Source organism: Triticum aestivum, unplaced genomic scaffold (genome assembly GCF_018294505.1).
Source record: "Triticum aestivum cultivar Chinese Spring unplaced genomic scaffold, IWGSC CS RefSeq v2.1 scaffold27977, whole genome shotgun sequence".
Classification (NCBI taxonomy): domain Eukaryota; kingdom Viridiplantae; phylum Streptophyta; class Magnoliopsida; order Poales; family Poaceae; genus Triticum; species Triticum aestivum.
This window is the reverse complement of record NW_025228057.1, coordinates 861,310-881,350: the sequence shown is the minus strand read 5'-3', so window position 1 is coordinate 881,350 and position 20,041 is coordinate 861,310. Positions and strand designations below refer to the sequence as shown.

Genomic DNA, 20,041 nt, shown 5'->3' with positions numbered 1-20,041 from the left:
CCCTCTCGTTGCTAGAAGACTCCATAGATTGTTTTTGGTGATGCGTAGAAAAAAAATTAATTTCTGCAACGATCTCCAACAGTGGCATCATGAGCCAGGTTTATGCGTAGATTCTATGCACGAGTAGAACACAAAGTAGTTGTGGGCGACGATTTGTTCAATTTGCTTACCGTTACTAGTCTTATCTTCATTCGGCGGCATTGTGGGATGAAGCGGCCCGGACCGACCTTACACTTACTCTTACGTGAGACAGGTTCCACCGACTAACATGCACTTGATGCATAAGGTGGCTAGCGGGTGTCTGTCTCTCCCACTTTAGTCGGATCGGATTCGATGAAAAGGGTCCTTATGAAGGGTAAATAGCAATTGGCATATCACCGTCGTGGCTTTTGCGTAGGTAAGAAACGTTCTTGCTAGAAACCCATAGCAGCCACGTAAAACATGCAACAACAATTAGAGGACGTCTAACTTGTTTTTGCAGGGTATGCTATGTGATGTGATATGGCCAAAAGGATGTGATGAATGATATATGTGATGTATGAGATTGATCATGTTCTTGTAATAGGAACCACGACTTGCATGTCGATGAGTATGACAACCGGCAGGAGCCATAGGAGTTGTCTTAATTTATTGTGTGACCTGAGTGTCAATGAAAACACCATGTAATTACTTTACTTTATTGCTAACCGTTAGCCATAGTAGTAGAAGTAATAGTTGGCGAGACAACTTCATGAAGACACGATAATGGAGATCATGATGATGGAGATCATGGTGTCATGCCGGTGACGAAGGTGATCATGCCGTGCCTCGAAGATGGAGATCAAAAGGCGCAAGATGATATTGGCCATATCATGTCACTTTATGATTTGCATGTGATGTCTGTCATGTTTACATCTTATTTGCTTAGAACAACGGTAGCATAAATAAGATGATCCCTCACTAAAATTTCAAGAAATGTGTTCCCCCTAACTGTGCACCGTTGCGAAGGTTCGTTGTTTCGAAGCACCACGTGATGATCGGGTGTGATAGATTCTAACGTTCGCATACAACGGGTGTTGACGAGCCTAGCATGTACAGACATGGCCTCGGAACACATGCGAAACACTTAGGTTGACTTGACGAGCCTAGCATGTACAGACATGGCCTCGGAACACAAGAGATCGAAAGGTCGAACATGAGTCGTATAGTAGATGCGATCAACATGGAGATGTTCACCGTTGATGACTAGTCCGTCTCACGTGATGATCGGACATGGCCTAGTCGATTCGGATCATGTATCACTTAGATGACTAGAGGGATGTCTATCTAAGTGGGAGTTCTTTAAATAATTTGATTAATTGAACTCATTGTCATGAACATAGTCTAAATTGTCTTTGCAAATTAAGTTGCAGATCAATAGCTCGTGCTTAAGCTCCCTGTTTTAATACGTTCCTAGAGAAAGACTAAGTTCAAAGTTATTGTGAGCAATTGTGCGGACTAGGGCCGTAGTCTGAGGATTTTCCTCACTGCTACACAGAAGGCTTCTGTCCTTGATGCACCGCTCGGTGTGCCAACCCCTCTAGCGTCGTCTGTGGATGTTGTGAACATCTGGCAGACACATTCTGATGACTACTTGATAGTTTAGTGCGCCATCCTTTACGGCTTAGAGTCGGGGCTCCAAAAGCGTTTTGAACGCCATGGAACATATGAGATATTCCAAGAGCTGGAATTGGTATTTCAGGCTCATGCCCATGTTGAGAGGTTTGAGACCTCTGACAAGATCTTTGCCTACAAGATTAGCTCAGCCAGTGAGCATGTGCTCAGAATGTCTAGGTACTTCAATCGCTTGAATCAAGTGGGAGTTAATCTTCCAGATAAGAGATTGATTGACAAAGTTCTCCAGCCGCTATCACCAAGCTACTAGAACTTCGTGATGAACTATAACATGCAGGGGATGGAGATGATCCCGGAGCAGTTCGCGGTAGGCCGCGGAAGTAGAAATGAAGAAGGAGCATCAAGTGTTGATGGTTAATAAGACCACTAGTTTCAAAGAAGGGAAAGGGCAACTAGGGAAACTTCATGAATGGCAAGCCAGTTGCCGCTCCAATGAAGAAACCCAAGAACACAAACCCGAGACGAAGTGCTTCTATTAGGGGAACTGTCACTGGTAGCGGAACTGCCTCAAATACTTGGTAGATAAGAAGGCTGGCAACTTCAACAAAAGTATATTTGATATATGTGTTATTGATGGGTATTAGATACCGGTTCAGTTGCTAAGATTGGTAACTCGAAACAAAAGCTACGGAATAAACAGAGACTAGCTAGGGGCGAGGTGACGATGCGTGTTGGAAGTGTTTCCAAGGTTGATGTGATCACCATCGCACGCTCCCTCTACCTTCGAGATTAGTGTTGAACCTAGATAAATGTTGTTTGCATTGGTGTCTGCGTTGAGCATGAACATGATTAGATCATGTTTATTGCAATGCGGTTATCCATTTAAGTTAGAGAATAATGGTTATTCTGTTTACATGAATAACACCTTCTATGGTCATGCACCCCATGTGAATGGTTTATTGAATCTCGATCGTGGTGATACACATGTTCATAACATTGATGCCAAAAGATGTAGAGTTGATAATGATAGTACCAGTTTTATGGCACTGCTGCTTAAGGTCATATTGGTGTAAAGCGCATGAAGAACCTCCATGCCGATGGAGTTTTGGAGTCACTTGATTTTGAATCACTTGACACATGCGAGCCATGCCTCATGGGCAAGATGACTAAAACCCCGTTTTCTGTAACAATGGAACGGGCAAGTGACTTGTTGGAAATCATACTTGCTGATGTGTGCGATCCGATGAGTGTTGACGCGTGCGGTGGATATCGTTATTTTCTCACCTTCACCAATGAATTGAGTAGATATGGGTATATTTACTTAATGAAGCATAAGTCTGAAACGTTTGAAAAGTTCAAGCAATTTCAGAGTGAAGTTGAGAATCATCATAACAAGAAGATCAAGTTCCTGCGATCTGATCAAGGGAAAAGTATCTGAGTTGTGAGTTTGGCAATCACTAAAGACAAGGTGGAATTGTTTCACAGTTGACGCCACCTGGAACACCATAGCGTAATGGTGTGTCCGAGCATCGTAGTCGCACCCTATTGGTTATGGTGCGATCTATGATATCTCTTACCGATCTACCGCTATCGTTTTGGGGTTATGCATTAGAGACTGCTACATTCACTTTAAATAGGGCACCATCTAAGTCCGTGGAGACGACACCGTATGAACTATGGTTTGGCAAGAAACCTAAGTTGTTGTTTCTTAAGGTTTGGGGCTACGATGCTTATGTCGATAGGCATCGGCCAGAAAAGCTCGAACCCAAAGCGGAAAATTGTGTCTTCATAGAATACCCAAACAAGACGATTGGGTATACCTTCTATCTCAGATCTGAGGGCAAATTGTTTGTCGCTATGAACAGGTCCTTTATCGAGAAAGAGTTTCTCTCGAAAGAATTGAGTGGGAGGAAGATAGAACTTGATGAGGTTGTTGAACCTTCACTTCAATCAGAGAGTAGCGCAGCACAGAAAGATGTTTCTGTGGCACTTGTCTCAGTTGAAGAGAAAGCTAATGATGATGATCATGGAGCTTCAGATCAAGTTACTATCAAACCTCGTAGGTCGACAAGGGTGTATACAACTTCTGAGTGGTCACCCTGTCTTAAAGGTCATGTTGTTGGACAATGATGAACCTATGAGCTATGGAGAAGCGATGGTGGGCCCAGATTCCAACAAATGGCTAGGAGCCATGAAATCCGAGATAGGATCCATGTATGAGAACAAAGTATGGACTTTGGTGGACTTGCCCAATGATCGGCAAGCCATTAAGAATAAATGGATCTTTAAGAAGAAGACAGACGCTGATGGTAATGTCACCATTTATGAAGCTCGACTTGTCTCAAAGAAGTTTCCGACAAGTTCAAGGAGTTGACTGTGATGAGACTCTCTTAATCATAGCGATGCTAAAGTCTGTTAGAATTATGTTAGCAGTTGCTGAATTTTCATTTACGAAATCTGGCAGATGGATGTCAAAACAAAAGTTTCCTTGACGGTTTCCGTGAGGAAAGGCTGTATGTGATACAACCAGGCTGTATGTGATACAACCAAAAAGTTTTTGTCGATCCTAAGGATGCTAAAAGGTATGCAAGCTCCAGCTATCCCTCTATGGACTGGAGCAAGCATCTTGGAGTTGGAACATACGCTTTGATGAGGTGATCAAAGTTTTTGGGTTTATACAAAGTTTGCAAGAAACTTGTATTTACAAGAAAGTGAGTGGGAGCACTACAACATTTCTGATAAGTATATGTGGATGACATATTGTTGATCGGAAATGATGTAGAATTTCTGGAAAACAAAAAGGGTTGTTTGAATGGAGTTTTTCAAAGGAAGACCTTGGTAAAACTGCTTACATATTGGGTATCAAGATCTATAGAGATAGATCAAGACGCCTGATAAGACTTTCACAGAACACATACCTTGACATGATCTTGAAGGAGTTCAAGATGGATCAGTCAAAGAAGGAGTTCTTGCCTGAGTTGTAAGGTGGGAAGTTAAGACTTAAAGCTCGACCACGGCAGAAGAAAGAGAAAGGACGAAGGTCGTCCCCTATGCCTTAGCCATAGGCTCTATACGATATGCCATGCTGTGTACCGTGATGTGCCTTGCCACGTGTCTGGCAAGGGGGTATAAGAATGATCCAGGAGTGGATCATTGGACAGCGGTCAAAATTGTCCTTGGGAATAAGGAAATGTTTTCTCGATTGTGGAGGTGATGAAGAATTCGGCGTAAAGGGTTACGTCGACGCAAGCTTTAACACCAAGCCAGATGACTCTGAGTAGCAAACCGGATACGTATAATGGAGCAATCATTTGGAATAGCTCCAAGTGGAGCATAGTAGCAACATCTACAATATGAAATAGAGATTTGCGAAGTACACACGGATCTGAATGTTGCAGACCCGTTGACTAAAACCTCTCTCACAAGCAGAACATGATCAAACCCTAGAACTCATTGAGTCTTAATCACATGATGATGTGAACTAGATTATTGACTCTAGTAAACTCTTTGGGTGTAGTCACATGGCGATGTGGACTATGAGTGTTAATCACATGGCGATGTGAACTAGATTATTGACTCTAGTGCAAGTGGGAGACTGTTGGAAATATGCCCTAGAGGCAATAATAAAATGGTTATTATTATATTTCCTTGTTCATGATAATTGTCTATTGTTCATGCTATAATTGTGTTATCCGGAAACCGTAATACATGTGTGAATACATAGACCACAACATGTCCCAGTGAGCCTCTAGTTGACTAGCTCGTTGATCAATAGATGGTTACGGTTTCCTGACTATGGACATTGGATGTCATTGATAACGGGATCACATCATCAGGAGAATGATGTGATGGACAAGACCCAATCCTAAGCATAGCACAAGATCGTGTAGTTCGTCTGCTAGAGCTTTTCCAAATGTCAAGTATCATTTCCTTAGACCATGAGATTGTGGAACTCCCGGATACCATAGGAGTGCTTTGGGTGTGCCAAACGTCACAATGTAACTGGGTGGCTATAAAGGTGCACTACGGGTATCTCCGAAAGTGTCTGTTGGGTTGGCACAAATCGAGACTGGGATTTGTCACTCCGTATGACAGAGAGGTATCTCTGGGCCCACTCGGTAGTACATCATCATAATGAGCTCAATGTGACCAAGTGTTTGGTCATGGGATCATGCATTACGGTACGAGTAAAGTGACTTGCCGGTAACGAGATTGAACAAGGTATTGGGATACCGACGATCGAATCTCGGGCAAGTAACGTACCGATTGACAAAGGGAATTGTATACGGGATTGATTGAATCCTCGACATCGTGGTTCATCCGATGAGATCATCGTGGAACATGTGGGAGCCAACATGGGTATCCAGATCCCGCTGTTGGTTATTGACCGGAGAGTCGTCTCGGTCATGTCTGCATGTCTCCCGAACCCGTAGGGTCTACACACTTAAGGTTCGGTGACGCTAGAGTTGTAGAGATATTAGTATGCGGTTAACCGAAAGTTGTTCGGAGTCCCGGATGTCACGAGGAGTTCCGGAATGGTCCGGAGGTAAAGATTTATATATGGGAAGTCCTATTTTGGCCACCGGAAAATGTTCGGGATTTTTCGGTATTGTACCGGGAAGGTTCTAGAAGGTTCCGAAGTGGGGCCCACCTGCATGGGGGGACCCACATGAACGTGGGTAGTGGGGCCAAGGCCCCACACCCCTGGTCAAGGCGCACCAAGATCCCACCTTAGAAGGAATAAGATCATATCCCGAAGGGATAAGATCAAGATCCCTAAAAAAGGGGGATAACAATCGGTGGGGAAGGTAAATGATGGGATTTCTTTCCCCCACCTTTGCCAACGCCCCAATGGACCTGGAGGGCAAGAAACCAGCCCCCTCCACCCCTATATATAGTGGGGAGGCGCATGGGAGCAGCACCCCAAGCCCTGGCGCCTCCCTCCCTCCCGTGACACCTCTTCCTCCCCGCTTGCGCTTGGCGAAGCCCTGCCGGGATCCCGCTACTTCCACCACCACGCCGTCGTGCTGCTGGATCTCCATCAACTTCTCCTCCCCCCTTGCTGGATCAAGAAGGAGGAGACGTCCCCGCTCCGTACGTGTGTTGAACGCGGAGGTGCCGTCCGTTCGGCGCTAGGATCATCGGTGATTTGGATCACGACGAGTACGACTCCATCAACCCCGTTCTCTTGAACGCTTCCGCGCGCGATCTACAAGGGTATGTAGATGCACTCTTTTCCCTCTCATTGCTAGAAGACTCCATAGATTGTTCTTGGTGATGCGTAGAATTTTTTTTAATTTCTGCAACGATCTCCAATAGTAACACCTTCTATGGTCATGCACCCAATGTGAATGGTTCATTGAATCTCGGTCGTAGTGATACACATGTTCATAACATTGATGCCAAAAGATGTAGAGTTCGTAATATGATAGTACCACTTTCTTGTGGCACTGCCGCTTAGGTCATATTGGTGTAAAGCGCATGAAGAACCTCCATGCCGATGGATTTTTGGAGTCACTTGATTTTGAATCACTTGACACATGCGAGCCATGCCTTATTGGCAAGATGACTAAAACCCCGTTTTCTGGAACAATGGAACGGGCAAGTGACTTGTTGGAAATCATACATGCTGATGTGTGCGATCCGATGAGTGTTGACGTGTGCGGTGGATATCGTTATTTTCTCACCTTCACTGATGAATTGAGTAGATATGGGTATATTTACTTAATGAAGCGTAAGTCTGAAATGTTTGAAAAGTTCAAGCAATTTCAGAGTGAAGTTGAGAATCATCATAACAAGAAGATCAAGTTCCTACGATCTGATCAAGGGAAAAGTATCTGAGTTATGAGTTTGGCAATCACTAAAGACAAGGTGGAATCGTTCCACAGTTGACGCCACCTGAAACACCATAGCATAATGGTGTGTCCGAACGTCGTAATCGCACCCTATAAGGTGCGATCTATGATGTCTCTTACCAATCTACCGCTATCATTTTGGAGTTATGCATTAGAGACAATTACATTCACTTTAAATAGGGAACCATCTAAGTCCGTGGAGACGACACCGTATGAACTATGGTTTGGCAAGAAACCTAAGTTGTTGTTTCTTAAGGTTTGGGGCTATGATGCTTATGTCTATAGGCTTCGGCCAGAAAAGCTCGAACCCAAAGCGGAAAATTGTGTCTTCATAGAATACCCAAACAAGACGATTGGGTATACCTTCTATCTCAGATCTGAGGGCAAAGTGTTTGTCGCTAGGAACAGGTCCTTTCTCGAGCAAGAGTTTCTCTCAAAAGAATTGAGTGGGAGGAAGATAGAACTTGATGAGGTTGTTGAACCTTTACTTCAACCAAAGAGTAGCACAGCACAGAAAAATGTTTCCGTGGCACCTACCTCAGTTGAAGAGAAAGCTAATGATGATGATCATGGATCTTCAGATCAAGTTACTATCGAACCTCATAGGTCGACAAGGGTGTGTACAACTTCTGAGTAACCCTGTCTGAAAGGTCATGTTGTTGGACAACGATGAACCTATGAGCTATGGAGAAGCGATGGTGGGCCCGGATTCCAACAAATGGCTGGAAGCCATGAAATCTGAGATAGGTCCATGTATGAGAACAAAGTATGGACTTTGGTGGACTTGCCCAATGATCGGCAAGCCATTGAGAATAAATGGAGCTTTAAGAAGAAGACCGACGCTGATGCTAATTTCACCATTTATGAAGCTCGACTTGTCTCAAAGAAGTTTCCGACAAGTTCAAGGAGTTGAATGTGATGAGACTTTCTCAATCATAGTGATGCTAAAGTCTGTTAGAATTATGTTAGCAGTTGCTACATTTTCATTTACGAAATCTGACAGATGGATGTCAAAGCAAAGTTTCCTTGACGGTTTCCGTGAGGAAGGGCTGTATGTGATACAACCAGAAGGTTTTGTCGATCCTAAGGATGCTAAAAGGTATGCAAACTCCGGCGGTCCTTCTATGGACTGGAGCAAGCATCTCGGAGTTGGAACATACGCTTTGATGAGGTGATCAAAGCATTTGGGTTTATACAAAGTTTACAAGAAACTTGTATTTGCAAGAAAGTGAGTGGGAGCACTACAACATTTTGATAAATATATGTGGATGACATATTGTTGATCAGAAATGATGTAGAATTTCTGGAAAGCATAAAGGGTTGTTTGAATGGAGTTTTTCAAAGGAAGACCTGTGTAAAACTGCTTACATGTTGGGTATCAAGATCTATAGAGATAGATCAAGACGCCTGATTAGACTTTCATAGAGCACATACCTTGACATGATCTTGAAGGAGTTCAAGATGGATCAGTCAAAGGAGTTCTTGCCTGAGTTGTAAGGTGTGAAGTTAAGACTTGAAGCTCGACCATGGCAGAAGAAAGAGAAAGGACGAAAGTCGTCCCCTATGCCTTAGCCATAGGCTCTATACGATATGCCATGATGTGTACCGCGATGTGCCTTGCCACGTGTCTGGCAAGGGGGTATAAGAATGATCCAGGAGTGGATCATTGGACGGCGGTCAAAAATCTCCTTGGGAATAAGGAAATGTTTTCTCGATTATGGAGGTGATGAAGAGTTCGGCGTAAAGGGTTACGTCGATGCAAGCTTTAACACCTATCCAGATGACTCTGAGTAGCAAACCGGATACGTATAGTGGAGCAACCTTTTGGAATAGCTCCAAGTGGAGCATAGTAGCAACATCTACAATATGAAATAGAGATTTGCGAAGAACACACGGATCTGAATGTTGCAGACCCGTTGACTAAAACCTCTCTCGTAAGCATAACATGATCAAACCCTAGAACTCATTGAGTGTTAATCACATGGTGATGTGAACTAGATATTGACTCTAGTAAACTCCTGGGTGTTAATCACATGGCGATGTGAACTAGATTATTGACTCTAGTAAACTCTTGGGTGTTAGTCACATGGCGATGTGAACTATGAGTGTTCATCACATGGCGATGTGAACTAGATTATTGACTCTAGTGCAAGTGGGAGACTGTTGGAAATATACCCTAGAGGCAATAATAAAATGATTATTATTATATTTCCTTGTTCATGATAATTGTCTATTGTTCATGCTATAATTGTATTGAACGGAAACCGTAATACATGTGTGAATACATAGACCACAACATGTCCCTGGTAAGCCTCTAGTTGACTATCTCGTTGATCAATAGATGGTCATGGTTTCCTGGCCATGGACATTGGATGTCGTTGATAACGGGATCACATCATTGGGAGAATGATGTGATGGACAAGACCCAATCCTAAGCATAGCACAAGATCGTGTAGTTCGTTTGCTAGAGCTTTTCTAATGTCAAGTATCATTTCCTTAGACCAAGAGATTGTGCAACTCCCGGATACCGTAGGAGTGCTTTGGGTGTATCAAACGTCACAACGTAACTGGGCGGCTATAAAGGTGCACTACAGGTATCTCCGAAAGTGTCTATTGGGTTCGCACGAATCGAGACTGGGATTTGTCACTCCGTATGACGGAGAGGTATCTCTGGGCCCACTCGGTAATGCATCATCATAATGAGCTCAATGCGACTAAGGAGTTAGCCACGGGATCATGCGTTACGGAACGAGTAAAGAGACTTGCCGGTAATGAGATTGAACGAGGTATGGGGATACCGACAATCGAATCTCGGGCAAGTAACATACCGATAGACAAAGGGAATTGAATACGGGATTGATTGAATCCCCGACATCGTGGTTCATCCGATGAGATCATTCTGGAACATGTGGGAGCCAACACGGGTATCCAGATCCCGCTGTTTGTTATTGGCCGGAGAACGTCTCGGTCATGTCTACATGGTTCCCGAACCCGTAGGGTCTACACGCTTAAGGTTCGGTGACGCTAGAGTTGTTATGGGAAATAGTATGTGGTTATCGAAGGTTGTTCGGAGTCCCGGATGAGATCCCGGACGTGACGAGGAACTCCGGAATGGTCCGGAGGTGAAGATTGATATATTGGACGAAGGGTATTGGAGTCCGGAATTGTTCCGGGGGTACCGGGTGACGACCAGCGTGTCCGAAAGGGGTTTCGGAGGCCCCGGCAAGCGTTGGGGGGCCTTATGGGCCAAGGGGAGGGGGCACATCAGCCCATTAAGGGGATGTGCGCCCCTCCCACCCCATCTCACGTAACGTGGAGAGGTGGGGGTGCCTCCCCTAGGGCAGCCACCCCTCCTGGCTTGGGGGGCAAGTTTCCTAGGGGTGGGGGCGCCCAAACCCATCTAGGGTTTCCCCTGTGGCCGCCGCCCCTCCCCTAGGGAAACCCTAGGGTGCCTCCTCCTCCCCCGTTCCCCTTATATATAGTGAGGGAGAGAGAGGGCAGCCGCACCCCTTCCCCTAGCGCAGCCCCTCCCTCCTCCAACACCTCCTCCTCCTCCGTAGTGCTTGGCGAAGCCCTGCCGGAGAACCGCAAGCTCCACCATGACGTCGTCGTGCTACTGGAGTTTTCCCTCAACTTCTCCTCTCCCCTTGCTGGATCAAGAAGGAGGAGACGTCTCCGGGTTGTACGTGTGTTGAACGCGAAGGTGCCGTCCGTTCGGCACTTGGATCGGATATTCCGCGATTTGAATCGCCGCAAGTACGACTCCATCAACCGTGTTCTTGTAACGCTTCCGCTTAGCGATCTTCAAGGGTATGAAGATGCACTCCTTCTCTCTCGTTGCTAGCATATCCTAGATTGATCTTGGTGACACGTAATTTTTTTTTTAATTATTACTATATTCCCTAACATTTTCATGTTCGTCATGCTCAACGGCCGTGAGCCCCGAAAAGTGTAGAACCTGAAAAAGGTAGTTGCGAAGAAAAAATGAGGACGTGGGACACCATACAGAGACCTCCTACACGTCGGAGTCCGTTGTGTGGTCGTTTCCCGACATGGAGCTTGCTATGCCTGTGATTGAGTCGATCTTCATGAACAAGGCATCTCTTTTCACTCGCAGGACATGAAGCTGGCATCCTCGTCGTGGATGACACATGCCTTGTGCATGTACTGGTATAGCACCCGCTCCTCGTTCAGAAAGCTCAGATCCTCTATGACCATGGTTGCGCCGGCATTGCTGCTCGCCTGCCCCTCCATGACCCGGTGCTCGTCGAAAAGCCGAAGGTTGTAGCGTTGGTCCTTCTGCGCCCGTCGAAACATCGACACCAGCGGCGCCAGTTGCTCTTCCTCTATGAACGGCATGAATGCACGGCAACCGCTTCGTGCGATAGAGTGCATGGGCACGGAAGAGGTTTTTGGATGGGCCCGGGGTCGGACACATAAATGGCAGCGGTTAGGAAGCCTGCAAAGCCCCCTTATTTGCGAGATTTCAAACAACGGGACTGGTCCGTGGACCGATGGGTACCAAGTTGGATGGCCCCGGACGTTTGCGGGTGCTTCGAGGGTCATCAAAGAGGTCGTCGTCGTCTGGGAAGTGATCATCGGCGTCTGTGGCGTCTGTGATGAAGAGTTCAGTAGTCGCGCAGAGCGCTCTTCAAAAATCTTATCACCCTTCTTACGTACATAACTCGAAGCGGCAAGGTTCTAAGGCCTACTGTGTCGACCTGCGATGCACACCGCAAGCCGAGATATGAAAGAGCCTAGCAGTACCTCAGTGTTTGGAACTTGATGACGTGAGACACAGGTTGTGCTGGTAAGGAGCGATCTCGTTTTTATAGACATATATAAAAAGGAGGCGAATTGGCAACGATAGAAAGTGAAATGAAGAGACCGGAGACAAAACGAACTGTGGAGCGTCTGTATTCAACTTCGTGCGATCTTTCCGTGGTTGATGCAGCCTGGTCCGAACGTTTTCAGACGATTTGATTTGAGGGCCCCCTTTGTCCTTTGAAGTACTCCAGACAAAATGCAAGCACTGGTCGAGAGGCGGGACAAACAAAACATTCGTGGGCTCGTGGCACAGCAACAAACTACGTACGGACTCGGGCACAGATCTCTACAGCGACAGGATGTGGTTCACCAGCTTGTCGACGCTGAGCCGGGACGACCCACCATCAGCGACGGCCGCGGCCGCCATGCTCCGGAGCTCCCGGGCACGCCCCCTCATCCCATCTCCCTCCTCGCCCCGCATCAGCCGCCGGACGGCCGCCTCCACCGCGCCCCGCTCGAGCACGCCGCCGCCGTCCAGCGCGATGCCCGCGCGCCACACGTGCTCCACGTGCCTCGCGTTGCCCATCTGGTCCCCGAAGCAGGGCCGGCAGAGCATCGGCACGCCCCCGCACGCGCCCTCCAGCGCCGAGTTCCACCCGCCGTGCGTCCAGAACCCGCCCACGGCGCCGTGCGCCAGCACCTCCTCCTGCGGCGCCCAGCCCACCACCAGGCCACGGCCTTCGGTCGCCGCGGCGAACCCGTCGGGCAGGGCGGCGCCGCGGGCGAGGCCCGGCCGGAGCGCCCAGAGGAACGGCTGGCCGCTGTCGGCCACGCCCCACGCCGCCTCGGCCAGGTCCGCGCCGCTCATGCTCGCCAGGCTGCCGAAGCTGATGTACAGCACGGACGCCGGGGCCTGCGCGTCCAGCCAGTCGAGGCAGGAGCGGTCTTGCTGAAGAAGGCTGCTGGACGACGCCGGGGAGAGCTTGTGGAGCGGGCCGACGTCGAACACGGGCACGCCGGCGAGGTCTCGCCGGGTCGCCGCCAGGTCGGCGGCCTCCAGCGCGTCGAAGGTGTTGAGTAGGAACCCCGCCGAGGCCCGCACCGCCTCGACCGCCCGGGACAGCAGCTTGCACATCAGATCGTGCCCGTGACGGCCGCTGCTGTCGGCGCCCATCAGGTCCCGGACGCGGTACGGCGGCAGCTCCCTCACCGGTGCGTCCAGCTCCGACTCACCGCTCACCGGGAGGTAGCCCCTGTCGCAGAGCATGGGGTTGGCCACGAAGTTGCGGAAGCACGCGGCGCTGCCGGTGCGGAGCACCAGCGTCGGCACGCCCTGCTCCCGCGCCACGTCCACGAGGGTCAGCAGGTGCGCGTCGGCGACCAGGCACGCGACCTCGTCCCCGGCGCCGGGGGCCTCCAGCAGGGCGGCCAGGCGCTCCCGGAACGGCGCCTCGAGGGAGCCGTTGAGGGCGAGGATGTGCTCGAGGGTCTCCACCACCGTGCCGGGGCCGGCCGCCGGCAGGCCCTCGGGGACGGGGACGAAGTCGTAGGCCGGGTGGTGGGACGGGTCGGGCGCGTTGAAGCTGGCGTGGAAGACGGTGACGGCGAAGCCCCGCGCGTGGAGGAGGCCCGCGAGCTGGAACATGGGGTTGATGTGGCCCTGGTACGGGAGCGGGAAGAGCAGCACGCCGCGGCGGCGGCGGCACGGGCCGCCGGCAGTGGCCGTGTTTGCTTCTCCCGGCGCCATGGAGTCGGTCGATGGGTGTCGTGGCGTGCTGGGTTCCACTTCCAGGGAGGCACGCAGGGACCAGTGGGAGAGTGGCACTTCGCACGGTGAGTGAGCGGGCGGGAGGGGCGCGCGTGCGTATATGACGATCGTACGTACTACGATGTGGTTGGACGAGATGGAGAAGCACAAGTTGGATTCCAAGACAGATGCTCGTTTTGAACGGGAGATTGAGGATCTGGGGAACAGGACAAATGAGATGGAATCCGGCAAGGGAACTGCAGTTATTTTAGACAATTTTTTGCTCAGGCTGACCAGAGATCGAAGACAAGTTCCCATTTTCCAACCTTGTTCGGTTGAAGAAGAAAAAAAATCCTTGTTCCATCCAATTATATTGAGGTATCACACATCCACCAACAATGTTCACCGGAATGAGGGCTAAGTGGGAGGCTTTTATTTTATTACCTTCAAATGTCGCACTTACTTCTTATTTTCTTGTTCACCAATAAAGCACTGATATCTCGTTTCGCATGAAAATTGTCAAGCATGTTTATTAGACTAGAAGAACATCTACAAAAAAAAAATCCAAATTTTTAAAATTTATTTTGGATTTACTATTTATTAAGGAACATATGCACCTAGAGCCAAAATGATCATTGTTTTGTATAGGTACTTCAGTTGCAAGCATGAGTTGGTCTAGATGCAACACGACCTAATCGGCCTCCCGGGACGCCCCTAGAGACTCTAGAGGCATCCGCACGCCACACCGAAACCTCCCCCTACCAGCCATCCAACCCCTCACCGCTGTCGAAGAAAGCCATCGATCCCTCATCCCATCTATTTGTTTGCATCTCTCCGTCCTCTTGTCCCTTTGTCGCTCCCTCGCCATGGGACCCCTACACCCCAATCTGCAACAACTCAAAGCATGCCCAATTTTTCACGCCGGAGTGAGATTGGTTGTGCAGAGCGCTCGCCACCATGGCTAGGGGCACGTCCCTAGTTGCGGTGGGCGGCTCCATGTGCGGGTTGGTCTTCGGTCAGATCCGATCGGGTATGGCGTCGGGGGGGTGGGGGGGGGTGTGAGTACCGTTCTCTGCTGGATGTGGACCGCAACGGCGAGGTGCGGGCCTTTCGCATGTGGGTGGCCGGTTGATGGCGCTACGGTTCACGACTTGGTGGTGGTGATCCAGATCTGATCATCCGGATGGTGGTGACTAGAAACTATAGTGAAGTGATTTCCTATGGTTCCACGACGGTAGTGGTCATCGAAAGGTCTTTGGGAGTGGTTATCCAAAGGTCATTGTGTGGGTCGGCTCAACAACGACATTTGTATCGCGCAACAAGTCTTCCAATTGTCTTGATCTTCGGTTTCAAATTTTCTCGCAACAGTTTTTCGTGTGGTTTTCCGTTTCTTCTGTTTTCATTGCTATTCGCCTTTTCTTATTTCTTTTTTGCCTTCATTTTAATTTTATTTTTTCACCCTTTTGTTTTATTTACCCTTTTTCCTTTTCCTCCATTTTTTTTTCTTTTTTAGTTTCCTTTCCTTTTTCACTCTTTTTTCTCTTTTCTCTAATTACTTTTTGTACTATAATTATAATATACAATGAATGCATTTTTAAATATACAGTGAATACATTTTTTAATACGGGTTGAACACTTTCAGTCTACAACAAATATTTTTATTTTAATATATGATGAACATTGTCCAAGTACACAACGAACATTTAAAAAATGCATCCATTTTTTTAATAAAGAATGACCATTCTTTAATATATGATGATTGTTTTCCAAATACATGTCTAAAAGAAAGTCACAATACCGTTTCTAATATTTAATTCACATTTATCAATACTTTTAAACATATTTATTAATTTGTATAACACATTTTGAACCAATTAATTAAGGACCCCGATAACGCTTGAATTTTCAGGATCTGACCATGGCAAATCAAACGTATTCAATGGCTAGTTTAGTGACGCGAGGATGACAATTTTAGTTGGCAAACATGACAACTCCGTGCTCAGTGTATTTTTACCGGAAAATTGCCGTGTGTGTCAACTAAACGTGCCATCCTCACGTCACTAAAGTTCCATAAAAAATATTCAATTCGCCATGATCCAATCTCGAACGTTCGAGGTTTATGATTTTGGTTAATGAACCACGATAATGTATATCACTTTTCGAAAAATAAGAAAGCGAAAGAACTAAAAGGGCGCTCCAGTTCCAGCCCATTTAAGCTGGTACAGGCGTTTACCCCTACTATTTACGTGTAAAGCGTCAAATAGGAGGACTCACACACGGTGCAGGACCCGGGCCGTCTGGGCTGCAACCGAACAACGAGGCTGATTGGCCCATAAGTCTATCGGCCCATACGTAGTATTCAGTTCGAATTAGCTCCCATCTTTGAAGCCAAGGCTGCAGCACAGATGCGCTAATTAACCGTCATTAGTACCACCTCGCTTACTGCATGAGGATGCTCAGAGCACCCTCACTATATAATCAGCGCCTAGTGCTCCGTTGCAACATACTTACCTGGACGGGGTCTATGGCCGATCAAGAAGGGTCATGGCCTAGGCTAGTGGCCAACGTTGCACTTGGTTGGTGCGTTGGTCTATCATCTCCTCAAATGGGAGAATGAACGTCATAATTTGTGATAGAGGGGATACGCGTTCGCGCGGCCCCTGCCAATTTCTAAATTAAAATTTTAATGAATTTAGCACAAACTTATAGGTTTCAAAATTTATACTCTCTTTGTTCCTAAATATAAGTCTTTTTACAGATTTTAATAAGAACAGAGCGTTATGCATTGTATTTAGGTTAGATTTTGCCCACTATAAAATAGAGAACACCTGTTTTGGGCGAAAAAACAAAGTGTGTATTTCACAATTGAAACTTTGTAAGACATGTCAGTGTAAAATACTAAAATTGATGATAATGTCACCCTTTCGGGGCTGCGGAGTGCACTGCAGTGATATGATGATGGAGAGGAGATGATGCAGGCACGCTTTTTTAACTTCGCCTCTTTTTCTATTCCCTGTAACTTTTTATGAGACGGTTTTTGAGTCGGAAGGAATATTTGTGAAAGCCTCTGTATGCATGTTGTGTGTGTGTGTGTTTTGCGGATTAGTATGGTGTGTTTTTCTCATTAATATAGTTCAGTAATTTATAAATTTGATTTGACATTTTTAGTGTAATACAACCATGGATATCTTCTGTCTTGAATTACATCTGTTTTGTCATCTCGAACGGGGTCAGACGGTGAATCTTGCTTCTTTTTCCACTCATCTGATTAATGGATGAAAACGACATGGATGCAGAGAGCCTTATGACACGCATGCATGCTGCTCCCAGCGCACAGCAGAGACAGGAATCATTATTCGAAAGAAGACTTTCACCTTCGGACACAGGCAAAGCAAAGCAAATCACAGCACCCTCAAGCACACAAGCAAACGGCGTTTTTTTTCTTCATTTTACAGGAACAGCCTTTCCCTGTCATGTGGGGCATTGTAGTCGACGTTGGGGCCTTGGGGGATGATCCCGTAGGGGTTGATGGAGGGGTGGCTCCCGTAGTAGTGCTTCCTGATGTGCTCCATGTTCACCGTGCTGCTGATCCCGGGGATCTGGTACATGTCCTTGGTGTAGTTGAACAGGTTGGGGTACTCCCTCAGCAGCTTCTTGTTGCACTTGAAGTGAACGGCGTAAACCTGAAAAGAGAAACGAACCACGGGTCAAAAATCAAAATTTATGTTTCGACATGGAAAGTTGGAGCATTTGATTTCCTAGTGTGGTATGGTTTCGCTAATATAAGTTTGCGAGAATAGCTTGATATATGCATGAAACTCAGATTTAAGGAGTGCGGCGTTTCGGTCCCAGGCTCATTTGCACCCGGTTAAAAAACCCGTAAAAATTCAAAAAATCCAAAAAAAAAAGTGCGGTAGAAAATTTGATGCGCGAGGTCCGCTCCAAATCTTAAATCATTTAAACATCTGAGCAGCTCTCAGCAAAAAAGACAAATCGGGCCAAAACAGTACATGAACAGTAAACTTTTTTGCAGAGAGCTGCTCAGATGTCCAAATGATTTGAAAATTGAAGCGGACCTCACGCATCAAAATGTCTACCGCACAAAAAAATTTGGAATTTTTTGAATTTTTCTAGTATTTGTTTTGATTTTTTTCGTCAGTGCGGGTGCGGAGATGGATTTTCGAGATTTAAGTAGATATTCTAAATATACTGCGCACATTCTGAACTTGATTGTTAAAATTCTCACCTTTCCTGGTTTTTTCCATGAAAAACCAGACATTTCAGACGGTTCCCTAATTTTTAGTATAGTAGTAAATTCTCACCAAATTTGATGACTTTGCAGTTAAGAACTCACCATTCTCCAAAATCTGAAGATATATACTACTCCCTCTGTAAACTAATATAAGAGCATTTAGATCCCTAAAGTAGTGATCTAAATGCTGTTATATTAGTTTACGGAGGGAGTACTTCTTTTATGGTGTTTTGGCCAGTCTATTCTATTTTGCTAAAAAGGGGCCAACTCTTATGGGTCCACTCCACTAGATTCATAGACCAACTCTTTTGGATCCACTGATAAGACAGGGTGGACCAGCTCAGCAAACTATTCCACATTTGCATAACGATAGATATGAACAAATCTAGCATCATTATACAGGACAATAATGGGTTTTCTGTTGATCTTCACATTTTCATAATAATAACCGTGGAAAGAGCAGGAGAAAAGAACCCATATATTGATATATACCTCGTCAAATCTTATGAGCGTGACGAAGAGGCGGACGTCGGCCTCGGTGAGCTGGTTGCCGCACATGTACCGCTGCTTGCCCAGGATCTCCTCGCACTTGTCCAGAGCCTCGTACAGCGTCGTGACGGCCTGCACGTTCGCACAGAAATGCTCGTCAGACACCCGGAGTCACATCACATCACGTGGTGGGAGCATCCTAGTAATAATCCTTAAACAACAGCTAGTTTTGCTAAGTACGTAACCTACCTCGTCGTATGGCCCCTGCTTCTTGGCGAAGCCGCACTTGTAGACGCCGTTGTTGATGGCGTCGTAGACGAGGCCGTTGACCTCGTCGATGGAGGCCTGGAGGTGCGCCGGGTTGAGGTCCAGCCCGGGGTTCTCGGCGATGCCGTTGAACTCCGAGTTGAGCATGCGGATGATCTCGCTGCTCTCGTTGTTCACCACCGTCTTCAGCTGCTTGTCCCACAGCACCTGCCATGGCGACCAAAGATCCATTTCCTTCCCTGCTCAGTTCAATCTCATGATCCAATGGGGATGAGGAGGAGGGGAGGTTCAGTTTGACTCACGGGAACAGTGGGTTTGCCGGTGTAGTTGGTGCTCGCGATCTCGTACAGGTCCCTGACGCTCTTGGCGCCGTTGAAGGGGTCGGGGTCGGCGCCGGGCACCTCGCCGGCGCTGGCCGGGAACACCCACCCCAGGTGGTCGTCGGACTCCCTGGTCCGCTCGAAGATGGGCTTCACAGACTAAATAAAGAGCCAGAAAATCTATTATCAGCTGATGCTCCAATCAGTTCGGTCATCACCGGAGGTTTGGTCTGGTTTGCGGGCCTGCTCACCGAGAAGCTGATGGCGTGGTCGAGGCCCTTGAGCTTGAGGTAGGCGAGGCAGCGGGACGCCCAGGGGCAGGCGTAGGAGACGTAGAGGTGGTACCTGCCCGCCACCGCGGGGAAGCGGGCGGAGGCGTCCCTCGACACGAAGCTCCGGAAGGTGGACGGCGTCCGGTCGAAGGCGCCGGTGTCGGTCACCTCGTCCAGCGCCGAGCGCGCCATCTGACAAGAAAACAGAGCACCAGCTAACCACTGAGCACAACTGACTCCATCGACCGAGCACCGAGCAGCCGAGCGGGGACGTTAGTTACCTTGACGGAGGAGGAGGAGGTGGACGAGGAGGAGTGTCCTGCGGCGGCGGAGAGCGTCCTGGCGGCGGCGAGGCTGCGGCAGAAGAGGTGGGAGGTGGAGGTGGAGGGGACAAGACCCGGCATGGTCAAGCGATGGAGGGAGGGAGGAGGGTGTTATAGGCGGCACCGTGATGAACTTTGTTGTTGTTTATTGCCGGA

At 47.7% G+C, this 20,041-nt stretch overlaps 2 protein-coding genes and 1 non-coding gene across 3 annotated transcripts; 1 reads left to right on the top strand and 2 right to left on the bottom strand.

Annotated features, from left to right (window-relative positions):
* Nucleotides 1-12,343: 12,343 nt before the first annotated feature.
* LOC123172968 (DIMBOA UDP-glucosyltransferase BX8) lies at nt 12,344-14,144 on the bottom strand. Its single transcript, XM_044589844.1, has one exon. The coding sequence runs from the start codon at nt 13,960-13,962 to the stop codon at nt 12,562-12,564; it is 1,401 nt and encodes a 466-aa protein (XP_044445779.1). The 5' UTR covers nt 13,963-14,144; the 3' UTR covers nt 12,344-12,561.
* Nucleotides 14,145-16,465: 2,321 nt separating this feature from the next.
* Nucleotides 16,466-16,626, top strand: LOC123172987 (U1 spliceosomal RNA). The gene has a single exon (XR_006485797.1). It is a non-coding gene; the product is annotated as a U1 spliceosomal RNA (small nuclear RNA).
* A 569-nt stretch (nt 16,627-17,195) lies between these two features.
* On the bottom strand, nt 17,196-20,041 carry LOC123172975 (glutathionyl-hydroquinone reductase YqjG). The gene is made up of 6 exons (XM_044589851.1): nt 19,844-20,041; nt 19,542-19,754; nt 19,273-19,449; nt 18,953-19,177; nt 18,707-18,835; nt 17,196-17,645 (listed from the first exon to the last, which is right to left on the bottom strand). Exons 1-6 carry the CDS (start codon nt 19,964-19,966, stop codon nt 17,412-17,414), a joined length of 1,101 nt encoding a protein of 366 aa, XP_044445786.1. The 5' UTR covers nt 19,967-20,041; the 3' UTR covers nt 17,196-17,411.